This window comes from Poromitra crassiceps (assembly GCF_964638095.1).
Source record: "Poromitra crassiceps genome assembly, chromosome: 10".
NCBI lineage: Eukaryota > Metazoa > Chordata > Actinopteri > Beryciformes > Melamphaidae > Poromitra > Poromitra crassiceps.
The window spans coordinates 46,311,369-46,325,571 of NC_139631.1; the positions used below are offsets into that span (position 1 = coordinate 46,311,369).

Here is a 14,203-nt window from a genome sequence, read left to right on the forward strand (position 1 = left end):
ACCAGAATCGCAAAAGCTTCATCAAAGCTCTCAACCAAAACTCCAAGTAACGAGCGAGTCCATCCAGACTTCCTCAAAGAGCGGCCGCGCAGACAGGCACAGCAGCAGCAAAGCAATGAGCCTGGTGACGCGAGGTTACAGCAGCAGCAGCAACGAGCTTGTGACACGGCCGCTGCAGCCAAGAAGACACACACGGAGGGAGGAGTTGGAAGCAGAGGGAGGTTTCCTGCTGTTATGGAGGAAATTACTGTTCAAAACTATTGTTTAGATGTCTGACGTCTTACTGATGCCAAAAATGAATGGTTAAAGTGACTGTTCTATCGAATTTCACAAAAAGCCGTTTATCTCAGAATAATTTTTCTGACGCTGAAACCATGCTGTATTCAACTGCTAATGCTTACATAACTACTAACTCTACAAACTAACTCTTTTAGACAGAGAAAGCACACATTCTAATAGTTCTTTTGAGATATTGTGTGTTCACAAAATCTTAGCAGAAAAGAATCCTCGGGTCTTGAAAGATGAGCCAGAATCCTCAAAAAAACCCTCTGGCAGAACCTACCTACAGTAAAAAAAAAACGGCTGGCAGTGAATGTGTTAATGGGAAAATGCTAAATTCGGGAAAAGGCCAAATTCAGAAAAGGCAACTGGAATATGGTGTTTACATGACCCTTATCAAATTCAGAATATTGTCATTTTCCGAATAATAGTGGAATATTGTGTGCAGGTAAACATAGTCACTGGAGCAGACCCTCTCCCACTTCTTATCATGCTGCACCTCACAACCGCCTGCAGCCACCATCCTCTCCAAAAGAAATTGGCCTCTTACTACATTAAAAAATAAATTAGCTGTAAAAATTTTAAAAGGGTGTAAATTCAAAACAAATCCCAAGCGGTCTTAAGGGCCATTTCACACCTTTTTTTTTTGCATGCCCACCTTCCGGGAGCATATTCTAATGATTTATACGGAAACTTAACTGTTTAAAAATGATATAATTGTCTGGGTAGACGTGATCTCCAAGCCAGGGGGTCTGTCCTGGCTCATGGAGACCGACTTTGATGCATTAGATCCGCATGGAGGTGACTTCCATGCTTGGGGCTCTCTTCTGCCTCATGGAAGCCGACTTTGGTGCTTAAAATCCGGGTACAGAGGACCTCGAGACCTGGGGATCTCTCCTGGCTTTATGGAGGGGGGTGCAAGTCTCTGCGGTTTGTACCTGCCGAGATTTGCATCCCTGTTTTTTAAGTTAAAACAGCCCCAAAATATGGTGAGGGTGCAATTCTCGGCGGGGGTGCAAAACTCGGCATGACACCGGTAGCGTATAGCCAGTTCATGATTACATGCCAATGTATCTGGTCCGCAACTCACGTTATTAAAACTAGCAATCTGTTCACAAGTGTGTGATCCTTGACTCACACACCACACGTGAAAGTAGATTTTACAGTTCGAATTCACCAAATGAACACCCTTGTTGTGCGCAAATTGTACCAACGCAGACAGGCAAGGGGGCGAAGACTGCAAGCCATCCTGCAAGCCTTTCTGGCAACGTGACGAGTGATGAGTCAGCTGTAGCTTCCTGTAATTGGTCCGATAGTGCGAACCTTCCAATAAAATGCTTTCACACTGCACAGGAAGCGAACCTTGGTCCAGCTTGGTCCGGACCGAGACCACCTCTTTTGGTCGGATCAAAGACTCGGTCTTTGGTCCGCACCATGGTCCGTGGGAGGTTTCACACCTGTCATTTTGGTTCGGATCAAACTGGAAAGTCCGGACCAAACGAGGTAGGTGTGAAAGCGCCCTTAAATGTATGGCATATCTGACCATACATACAGCAACAATGGTTTGTGTGAAAGAAAGTCACCTATGCCATCTTGTATGTCATTTATGACTCTATAGTGTTTCCCATAAGAATGGCTTTCCAGCTATTAACACTTCTGAGTTCATCCATTATACCTGATTTGATATCTTCTGGGTTATCTGGAGGGGAATACTGGAAACTCAACCAGGCCTTCAAAGCATCCTTAAAGAAGGGTGATATATTTAATAGTATTCCTTCAAATAAAGGATAACTTAACTTAACCTAAATAGCCATTCACAGTGTTAATTGAGAAACGGGAAACAGTTTACTTACAATGTTGCAATTTCACTTAGAAGACTTTTATCCAAAACGATGTACAACACAAGCAATGATCTAGTCAGAAGACAACAACATGAGTCAGTGCCATGAGGCCAAGCTTGAGTCTGAATGGACCTACAGTACAGTGCAGTGCACAGAGTGCAGAGGATTTTTTTTATTTTAATTATTCATCATTCATGAGATTAACATTCATGTACATCTATTATCACTTTTACATCAATCCCTTTCATCATTCATGCTCATCAAGTGTGAAGGTGTTCATGAAAGAGCTGCAGTCTCTTCTTAAAGATAGAGAGAGACTCAGCAGATCAGATGGAGTTTGGTAATAGCACATACAGACTACAAGATCCTCGTCTCCTTTTGGTTTTCACACTATATGACTGAGCTGCGACGGGGGATCACACATGACAAGATATTCCACCAGGAGAATCCCCCGACAAGTCCACAACGCAGTCTCACACTGGCTCTATTCTTTCTAAACACACACATCGTTAGGTCATTCTCCCAAATTGGTTCAATGTTAGATTTATTATACAGCTATCTCAAATATTATTTGGGTTTCGAATGGATAATAGAATGATTTTAGTAAACATATCAGATTTGCATAGCTACTTTAAATGCTTTTTTAAATTGTTTTTTGGTTGTGGGACAGCAGTTTGTACCAATCTCGGAGAATGACTTCCTCAGTCAGACCACACGCACACAAACAAGACAGAGTGTTTTGACCCTATGCCAGAATGATAATGCCAGACCTCCAGGGATTGCGTTAGCTGGCCGGCTTTTGGGCGGTATCACGTGCAGTGAGCCGGCATATTAAAACGTCAACGGCTTATGTGGCTTGTTGGAAATATGCCAAAGAAATAAAGAAAGAAATGAACAGCATATTAATTTATATTAAAATAGCCTAATCTTGTGTGACCTGTAAGATAGGCTATGTTGCCAGGCCCACCCCAGTCAATGCTCATTAGGCTACCGCTTCACAAACGAGCAGAGATGCAGATAATTAATTAGAATGGCAACAGTGCAAATAAAAGGGCCAAGTAATGCGCACAATAGCCCATTAGTGGCAACTAATGCCTACCCCACACTACAGGATTTTCAAATCCTTGAAGATTATAAAAATCTTGAGAGCCCACACACTACAGGACAGAGAGAGCCGATTTTTTAACATTTCAATCTTGGGACACACACACAATCGCGTCTGTTCAAACGCAACCCCACACACTAGAAGATTATGCCGAAGATTCACCTTGGAAGCAGGGCGTTAACTTTTAAAATGCCTATTCAGTGTGCGCACCGGGTGTAGTAGTGTCATTTCGTTTTCTAAACAAATTTTATTTTTTGTTTTTATAATGCATTTGCACTGAAAGGATTTGTTTAACTAATATTTGCGCGGACAGCCGCGTCCATTCGGGGTGTAGGCCTACTGTGCACGGCCAGGCGAAAACCGTCTGCACAGGTGTCTTGTGGAGGGGCGCGTCTGCTGATTTGACTCACTTTTCCGTGCGGACACTCGCCGATGCGGGAAGCTGAGACCTAAGCGCTTGTTGTAGGCTACATGCTTTGCAGTATAGCATTTAGTTTTCCGTCCCGTTCAAAGACGCACGGGTATTTCACCTCGATGACAATTTCCTCGTTCTTTGTTTCTGTGCGGGGCTGCGAGCGGACGCGGACCAGATTATTTTGCGAAAAACTGTAATGGAAACGCAGCTACTACTGGCTCTCTGCTCAATATGCAATCGCCTGTCGGGTTGTAAATATCTAACATGTTAGATATGCCCGATTCACAATCGGGAAGAGGCAGTCTTCCCGATTGTGAATCTTTGAACCCCACACACTACAGGATCATTTGGGAAGATTATCTGCCCGACGCGCTTCAAATCGGGAGCACCCCGAGAAAATCGGGAGGGGGGAATCTTGGCCATAATCTTGCAAATTATCCTGTAGTGTGGGGTAGGCATAAAGCGCAAATGGCTCTCCATAGGCTACCAAACGTGATTCTGTTTTTAAGTGGCCTTTTTTGTAAGGTCGCTTTCACATATAAGCTGTTTAGTCCGCTTTAACCGCACCATGAGGTTCGTTTCCTCGAATAATACGCTTCGTTTGGGGTGGTGTGAAAGCGCAAACAAACTCTGGGGCGGAACAAACAAACAAACTCTGGTCCGCTTGAAAACGTGGGTCTCGGTTCGCTTCCAAGTGAACCCTGGCACGGTTCATTTGTTGTGTGAAAGCAAAACGGACTAAACACAAGAGCGCCAGTGCATCTGATGCACTCATGCAGTGCATCATGAGTAGAAGACGGTAGTAGGGAGCAAAACAAAACAAACACTGCGGCGTGCACACGTGTAACAGTACCTGCGCGCCGCGTCGTGACATAGAGGCTACGTCGTCATAACAACAACACATCCTTTCTCAACAGCTGGCTTGCCTGTCTCCTTCGGTACGTAGGCTACTCGTCTCATCTGCAGAATGAAATGTTCAACAGCTTTCTGCCTCATCTGCTGCTCATATTGGGCACATTCTTGTCAAATATTTATTTGATAGTAACACTAAACCAGAAATCCCAATATCGCAGGTGGTGTTGCTCCATGGTTTGTGTTTTGCGGATTCACTTGTGTTGTTCAGTCAGCCCTCAGCCAGGCAAGAAGCCTGCTGAAGAGAGGAGAGATTTCCCTTCTCTATTCTGTCCAATAGATGAGTGACTGTTTCGACTACCTGACATCGTTCAGAAAGTTTGGTGCGTTTGTGACAAATTGCTGTGTGAAAGAGAACCAGACAAAATGAAAATCTGGAACATTACCGGCCGCATTGGCCATCAGAAAAAAGTCTAGTGGAATCCCTGCAGACCTTTCTCCAGCACTAAATGAAGTGTGGAGATAGGTCTGGTAAACTGATCAAAAAGCTTATTAGCTGAGAGCTTTGTGTGTAAGCCTTGTTCCACCTAGAAGATCACTGGTTTCCAAACCGGGGTACACGTCGCGTACCCCTAGGGCAGCATTCCCAACCTGTGGGCCAGGACCCACTGGTGGGCCGCGAAGGTATTTCAAGCCCCGCCATATCTGCAATCTTTGGTAGGTTTCCAAACTTTGCATCGCTGCCTCCGCTCCTCTACCTGTCCAGCTTGCCTTGCCCCTCCATCACTACATGGGCCCGAAGGTCGCTTGTCCCGATCGCAACTTTTTTCCTCACTGGCTCCTCAGTGGTGGAATGAGCTTCCCCCCTCGATCAGAATGGCCGAATCACTGGCAATTTTTCGTCGGAGACTAAAGACCCACCTTTTCGGCCTTCACCTGGGCCTTTCTGAATCTTAACCATTTCTTAAACGCTCACATGCTGCTAGCTACGCCCCTGACTATTCTTTACATTATTTGTATCCCCATAAGGTGTTACTCTAGTTCATGATAGACCAGGATATCTGACTCTTATTGATTGTATTACATGTTTTTTACTACACTACGTTCTTATATTTATTACTTTCAATTGTTCTGTGTATTTCTTGTGTATTCTGATGAGATGTGATGTTGTAAGTCGCTTTGGACAAAGGCGTCTGCCAAATGCAATAAAGTAAAGTAAAGTAAAGTGGTCCGCCAAATAATTTACAAAACATTTGGGGGGGAAATGTAATTATTATCATCATGTATGAGAATGCATTTCTTCATTGTTGAATGATACCGTTATTTCATTTGTAATCCAGTATTTGTTGATGAACCTGTTGCAGATGCACTTGTAGTTTGTGGTTTCTGTGTGGTGCTGATAGACAGCTCCTTTCATCGTTCAAATAAGGTGCTCTGCATTATTTGGCCTCCTGTCGGATGTGGGCTGCAAACATTGCTGAGATTTTCAAGTGGGCCATGAGTCGGAAAAGGTTGCGAGCCACTCCTCTAGGGGGACGTGGCGGCACTACAGGGGGTACTTGAGAGAAAATGGAAAATATAAAAATGTAAAAATTAAAAAGAAAATAAAGAAAATATTAAAATAAAGGAAATGTTCAAATAAATCTGCTCAGGAGGCACTACCGTAAATTCCGGACTATAAGCCGCGGCTTTTTTCCCGTTTTTTGGCCTTTTTTGGCCCCTGCGGCTTAAATAACGGTGCGTCTTATCTATGGATTTTTTCAGCAAACGGCCACTCGGGAACCTCCAAAATCTATGGATGTTGGTATGAGGCAGAACGAGAGCAAGACAGACATTACGAGAGCGAGACCCTGATTGGATGATGTTGCAAAAAATGTGTCTCGCGACCTGATTGGAGCACTGTGCCACTACGCTCTCTCAGCCACTACGGTAAAACACCCTCCCTCCTCCCTCGCTCCGGGGGGAAAAAGGCAGCGATTGAGCTTGAAAGACAGTCTGAATGAAATTGAATGTAACATTCCCAATTCTATGTATTACATTCTAAAAAACTAACAGCAACATTTTGGAAGGCTAAGCCACACAACTAGCTCGTTGTAATCTAACATCATGCTTCAAAAGATGGAGAACTGGCTGTGTTACGACGATGGCGGCGAGAAGAAGAAGGAAAGAAGGAAATCGAGTAGCAGCACGTAACCTTGGCATCAGGGTGTTGACACAGAGAGCAGACGGCCGAGGTGCCGTTCAGATCCGACTGAAGGCTCAAGTTTGCCAGTGGATCCTGACAGCGTGGAGGAGTGTCAAAACATCCACGATCAACAACGGGTTCCGAAAGGCTGGACTGCTGCGTGATGAAGAGGAGGACGCCGCCAGCTGAGGGCCTTCAGAGGCTGTTCGATTCCGACAGTGACGAAGAGGAGTTCGTTGGTTTTGAGAGCGACAACGAAGGAGAGAGGAGAGTGGCTGACGAAGCCACCCTGAGCCTGTTCGTTTCCGACACTGAAGATGAGGACTTTGGTGGTTTTAGTACGCAGGAAGAAGACGAAGATGAGGATTAATGACTTGACTTTTCTGGTTACAGCCGTGTACTGCACCTTAGCCTAAAAGATGAAGACGAGGATTAATGACTTTTCTGGTAGGCTGATTACCGTATATTTTAAGCAGCCGTGTTACTGCAACTTTAGGCTTACGCGCTTACTGTCGTGTTACAGGCACTTTATTTTGCACTTTAAAAAAAACACATTTAATTTAGCCATTGATATTGCCTCGTCAAGCGCTGTAAGCTTTGTTTTTTGTTATGGTACTACTGTAGGCTATAATGTAGATCAGTGGTTTTCAACCTTTTTCATGCCAAGGACCCCTAAATTTACACAGCACAGTACATGTTCTGTAGCTACTATTGCACTAAATGGTAACACTTGAATACGTTATGCAAATATGCAACTTGTTTTGTTGAAATGTTAATAAATGGGAGCTTCCCCAAACAGCCATCTCTTTCCCGACAATCCCCTCTGTGCACGAAGCCTTACATATGGTAATTAAACATCAAAACACCCGCGGCTTATAGACCGGTGCGGCTTATAGAAGAAAAAAATAGTCACCTTTGAAGGTGCGTCTTATAGACCGGTGCGCCTTATAGTCCGGAATTTACGGTAATTGCAACTCTTTCACTCAATTTCTTATTTCGTAATGTTATATTCTTCAAATGTGGGTTATAATTCATTCATTGCATCATTATGCTTTCTCTAAGTTTTCTCTTGCCGTTTTCTAAGCCAAATGTTGTAGTCAGGTGAAGGGGGCACAGTTTGAGACCTACTGAGCTTGATGAAGCGACCTGACCTGAGTCCCTCTCCCTGCAGGTGGCTTCTACCACTCCTCCATCATCCAACAGAAGCTGGTCACCCGCTTTGTCCCCTTCCTGCCGCTGACCAGGCGCCACGTGGAGCGCTGTGCCCGCCACCAGCTGTGCCAGCGGGGCCAGTGCTGGCGTAGTGACGTGGCCGAGGCTGTAGGGGGCGACATGATCTACGCGCCCGACAAAGGACGCTACTTCTCCACCACGGGCTGCAAGGCCGTCCCAGCCAAAATCAACCTGTTCCTGTGAGCGAGTGGTGGACGGGAGTGGAAAGAGGAAGTTCTCCCCGGCAACGACGAGCTGGGAAACGGAACGTTGAGAAGGAGCAGAGCTGTTTGGATCTCCGTGGGGGGGGGGAGTAGTCTTCCTCCCTTTCCACAGAGAGGGCAGACAGAGCAGCACCTCTGGAACTTGGCGTCATGGGAAACCGAACTCGTAGCCGACTATACATCCATCCGTTGAACATTTCAGCCCTGCTGTTGGCCCGGAGTTTCCCCCGAAGGCACCGGAGCTTTACCAGACTCTGAAGTGCACACACCCAGAAACGCCAGTCCGTTCTGTGGGTACAGGAGCGGTTATTCCCCCAAAGTGTTGCCTGTCTGTTCGGTGCAGCGTCCAAACATCAGAAACAGAACGGAAATAGAATCCAGTCCGTTTCTTTGGTCCAAGCCCATGAGGCCCGCCACGCTCGACCTCAAACCCAGCTCAATATTTCCTTCCTGAACTTATAAGTATCTCCAGCGTGGTTTTAGATTTCAGAGGTTGTGACTCGCCCCCCCCCCCCCCCCCCCCTTTTTTTTTATCATAATTGATCCAAGCAAGGGAACCGTTTTGCTTAGCCTTCATTATGGAATTCTATGTTTTAACGGCATCGCCCGGCTTCACATTCACACTGGAAGCTTCCCAGTTCAACCACAGTGTTGTACTGGTGGCCGCTGAGCAGCAGAGCTGGCCGGCCGGGGCTCTGTTAGCTGGCTAACTGTTAGCTGGCTAACTGTTAGCTGGCTAACTGCGGTTTAAAGGAGAGCGCTTTCTTTAGATGTAGATTTCTGCTTTGAAGTTTTATTTTGGATCAGCAATCTATAGTAAAGCTTCCTCCCCTCTCTGCACTTTGTGTAGCGCTCTCCTAAAAACTCTGTGGCGGGTTCAACTTGTCTGTCTCGTCTAGTTATCAAAATAATGAAAAATAATCATGTTTGTTATACCAGCACCAAACTAGACATGTCACAGGCTTTTTACAAGTGTAGGATTAGTCTTATGGGAAGCTGCGGTGGTACTGAAAAATATCTCTGGCCAAACTAAAGAGCCATTTTAAGATGATCAAAGAAATCTATTGTAAAAAGAAAAGAAATCAGAATCAGAATTAGGATTTTACTTGAAAAAGGGCTTACTTAGGTTTACCTACATGTTTGAAGTTACAGTGTGGGGTGGGAGCAAATTATCCTTTTTTACCATTAGGTGGCAGTAAAGTCCTTATATTCATTGCCAAGAGAAGATCACTGGTGAGGGAGAGTTGACTTGCAGCTTGGTGCTTTTTAATTAATTTAATCCGTTAGATATGATTTCATTGTTAAATCTCATTTCTTTTTAGAGTCTTTTGTTGTATTTTGTTGCTTTACTTTATGAGTTATTTTTAAGGTAACAGACTGCGTGGATATTGTGCACTTTACTAGATGAAGTTCTATGGAGGAGAAGTGGACCTGTTTTTATAAAGGAGTACTTCTCTTTAAGTTTACACACTCTTTGTCTTTGTGAAGGCAAAGTGTCGACATGCAGTCGATGATAAGTAATATAAGCAAATGTGCCTCTGGCCCTCTGCCAAATCCAATGAAATTCACACAAATCTGTTCAGAGGTGCAGGATTTGGATCGCACAAATAATTTGGATGATTTGTTTTATGTCATGATGGCTGTGATCAAACTTTAAACAGCAGGTCAAAAAATACAAAAGAATAGAAAAAAAGTAATTCACCAAGTACATGTGACGCCTCAGTGACACAGTAGTGACACATGATACAGAGACAGTATAAAAGGGAAGTAAAAGACGCCTACTACACTACATAAAAGTAGGCTGAACGCTGTTTGATGGACTTTCAACATTCAGTCACAATCAACTAAGGTTTGGACCAGAACATGTACACTATGAACAGAACTAAGGTTTTGACCATAACATGTACACTATGAACAGAACTAAGGTTTTGACCATAACATGTACACTATGAACAGAACTAAGGTTTTGACCATAACGTGTACACTATGAACAGAACTAAGGTTTTGACCATAACATGTACACTATGAACAGAACAGCAGTCTGTCGTGATGGTAAGTTCTCTGACGCTGATGTGAGGCATGTGTAGGTTGACATGATGGTTGACATGACCAAACTTTGCTCCTCTATTGGACTGTTGTCTTCATCTCTGTGGCTGTTGCCCATCTCAAAGCCACAAAGCCAAATGTGTTTTTTTTAGGTACTGCAGTGTAACTGAAAATAAATTTTAAACACAAAAAAGTCTAGTTTTGTGGTGTTTCAGACCTGAAATTAGTCTTCCGTTTTAACATTTATATTGATTCATTTTTTATTTTTTATTTTTTTTTACTCATCGTCTCCCACCAAAGGGGAGGCTATGAATCATTAGTCACACTGTAATATTGACTTTGTGCCGCTAGGGGGCGGCATTGACAATGAATGGTACTAAAAGTTGATAATTAAAAAAAAGATAATGAATGGGACTGACCCAAGGGTGGACCTACATCACTGGTGGGGGACAACATGTTTACTATTGGCTTGTTGTAAAAGCATATGTACGGTAAAGCACTTTGTGAAAGTGCTACTTAATATCACTTCAAGTGCTAATAAAGTTATAAAGACAAGCGATAGCAAGTTAGCTTTTTGCTGTTTCATTGCCCTCTGTATGTATTTTCAGATTTTCTCATTGTTTTGCTGTGGGGTTGCTGTAACATTTTAGCAACCCCACATGGGAGCATGCAGAGTCATTGAGATATAAGAGTTGTGTCATCTCCATTCACTCCAATGGATTTTTTTTATTTTTTATTTTCTTTACCTCGCAGTAGTTCCCGGAAGTAAGGTTCTGGATTAAGCAGTGCTGTCGAGTTGCAGCAGAATGGACAGTTTGTGATGTACTTTGAAAGGGTCAGACGTAAGAATCAAATTGTACATTATCAGCTTTATTTTATGCCTTCAAACGTACTTCCTGGAACTATTCCCCCGCACACACTATAGCTGTGGGCCACGTGACGATCAAGCATTTTGGACTTCCATTGGAGCCACTCTGTCTTTAAATCACTCTGGGGGCGTGTAGTGCCCAGCCAATGACATCGAGCAGGCTGCATTATTCAAACAAAACAAGGAAGTTGTGGCACCTTCCAAGAGGCAAGTAGCCATGTTCGGAATAGTTCACTCATTCACTCACTCACTATTCCCCATATAGTGTTTATCATAGTGAACTATATGTAGTGTTTATCATATAGTGAACTATACGTAGTGTTTATCATATAGTTCACTATATGGGGAACGATCAAATGAGTTTCGGACACTACACAGATTTATTTTCTGAAGATGTATGTTTCATAAGATGCGCCAGGTATTCATGTGATGCAAACAATCCGCGTCCAGTATCGCGTAATGGCACTTACTGGGCTTTACAAAAACATACACAAGCTAAGCTACTAACGTGTTAAATACGGAAAAGGCAGCTAACCACTTCCATTTATAAATGAAATCAGCGATGGCAGCCCTTAATTCTCCTGCTCCCGCCATCTTGTTTGTTATAGAATGGAATTTAATCATCACTCCAGATCCAGATCGATCAGGAACCCTTGTCGTCACTTTGTCACGAGAATGAGAATGTGTTGACTGTTGTATGCTGTGATTGGCTAGTTAGGTTCACCCTGATTGGTTGCTTTGGATTTTTTAAACGAAGGAGAAGGAGGCGAAGCCATTTTAAGGATTTATTTTTAACAAGATAATTTAACTTTTTTGTGGGAAAAACCGTCAAGACACAAATTATCATTCAAAGTAGAGTATTATACATCTTGAAACATGACTTTAGGAGGTCTTTTAAGATTTTTTTGAGATCGATCTGAGACGTCTGTTTCTCAGGAGAGGGAAAAATGAGAAACATGAAACATAAGCAGTCATCTCTTTTTTGTACCACACTTATTTCTGTCTAGGAGAAACATAATCCAAGAGATCTCAATCTGGATGAGTCTTTCCTCCTCATGCTGGCAGAAGCTGTGTTTCCCTCCACCTGGTGTCTGGTGCTGTTTTAATCACCAACTCCTCATAGGACCCCAGGAAGACTAGCTTTCACTATTGTGATAGCTAATGGGGATCCAATAAAACAATAAACAATAGTGGATGGAAACGTGCATCATTTCACATTTTCTTTTGCAGACTTTATGAAAATGTGGTTAAAATATTGCGATACATTTGGATTTGTGTGTGTGTGTGTGTATGTGTGTGTGTGTGTGGCTATCATGTACACACTAAAACACTTGTCTTCAGTTGTACTTTACTGGCCCTTTTCAGCTTCGATATGATAAATGTTTATTTCTATTTGTCTGGCTGTTTGTTAATTGAAGTTGGTCTGCTTATACTGAGGGAGCCTTTTTGGCTATATGGGGCTGCCGTACTTGTCCTTATGTGGCTCGCCCGCCCCTTGGGCTTGATCCGGGTGGCCCATAGAGAAGATGGCGTCTGCAGCCTGTTTGTTGTCTCATGTTTATGGGACCCTCTGAACCTGCTGAGGACCTGCTAGAACCCTCACACATCCAAGTGCTGTTCAGGAGTCAGGATGCTACTGAACCCTCACACATCCAAGTGCTGTTCAGGAGTCAGGACAGACTCCGCAGCCACGACTTGGAGCCTTGCCGCTGACAAGCGGCGACAGCGAGACTGTGCATACTGTGCGAACGTAACTCGTCCAAAACACGTCCAAAACATTATCGTGTTGTTTACCAAGAACTTGCAATCATGTCGGTGGGGAACATTTTATTGTCCCTCCATTTCAAAACTCATTCCGGTGAGCCTGCAGAAGGCTTTGCTAGATGAGGGACAAGCACGTTAAATGAGGAAATGGCATTTCCTCATTCCTCACAACAAAGAGTTGACGGCGCAGAGTCACATTTTTGAGGAGCTGCACGCCGAGCTGCGCCGATAGGACGCCCAGCTGCGGCGACCCCCTCGGCGCAGTCAGCGCCGGCGATTTCGCTCGAGCATAATTTGCGCTTAACAGGTGAGCAGCTGCTTCAATTTCATATACTACAGCCTAGTATATGCTATGATGGTTTTCTTTCTCATGTTACTGAACCAGTATGCCAGTTTAACCCCTAGACACATGAGGTACGAGCCTGAATATGAATATTGAGGTAACTGGGCAGGAGTTGTGCTGGCAACCTACCTGTGTGTTATACGGACTAACTTCACCTGTGGTTACACTGGCATGAGGGGGAGGAGCTAACTTCACCTGTGGTTACACTGGCATGAGGGGGAGGAGCTAACTTCACCTGTGGTTACACTGGCATGAGGGGGAGGAGCTAACTTCACCTGTGGTTACACTGGCATGAGGGGGAGGAGCTAACTTCACCTGTGGTTACACTGGCATGAGGGGGAGGAGCTAACTTCGCCTGTGGTTACACTGGCATGAGGGGGAGGAGCTAGCTTCGCCTGTGGTTACACTGGCATGAGGGGGAGGAGATGATGACACAACTTTCATTTTTGGGTGAACTGTTCCTTTAAAATAAAACTCCTGCCATTTTCGGCCTGGACCCTATTTTCTCATCATTTCCCATCATACTGATCAAGTTGGGCTATTAAAGGGATAGTTCAATTTTTTTTTAAGTCTAGCCTTATTTGCTACTATTCTCGCAGACTATCTCCATTTCGTGCTGTACACCTGTGCAGGAGAGAGTCTGGTTGCTCTTACTCTCACTCTGGTCTAGCAGGAAAAAAGGCTCTGTTATCTTCACAACCATCCACCCAAAGTACCAAGCCGGCCTGCTTTATTGCACAATCCAAATCTTCGTCAAAACTTGCCATTATCAGCGTGTAGGTTGCTAGCTTGATAGCTAGCGTGTTGTTGTTGTTTCACAGCGGCGGAGGCGTTTGAGAGCGAGACGCAGGGAGCGGAATGGAAATCACAGGCAGTTAGACAGATGTTCTGCTGACCATGTGATGATGTTGATTGGTAGAGTTCTTTCTCAACACAATCCATGCTGCTCCTCATAGGAACTCTTGGGGGGGAAACACATGCAAGGTGAATGGGGTCACGCTCCTCCTGTATGTACACGCTGAGTTAGGCTCACTAAAATGTCCTCCACAGTCACACAAAGTGAATTTCA

General features: G+C 44.2%; 1 protein-coding gene across 1 annotated transcript in view; it reads left to right on the forward strand.

Annotated features, from left to right (window-relative positions):
- LOC310784476 (torsin-2A-like) overlaps positions 1 to 10,331 on the forward strand; it is a gene marked incomplete at its 5' end in the record, with an annotated part of 29,860 nt that extends 19,529 nt beyond the window's left edge. Inside the window, one exon of the mRNA XM_083645465.1 lies at positions 7,849 to 10,331. Within this exon, the coding sequence (XP_083501591.1) occupies positions 7,849 to 8,093 (245 nt within the window). The 3' untranslated portion in view covers positions 8,094 to 10,331. The remainder of the gene's footprint in view (positions 1 to 7,848) is intronic.
- Between the last annotated feature and the right edge of the window lie 3,872 nt (positions 10,332 to 14,203).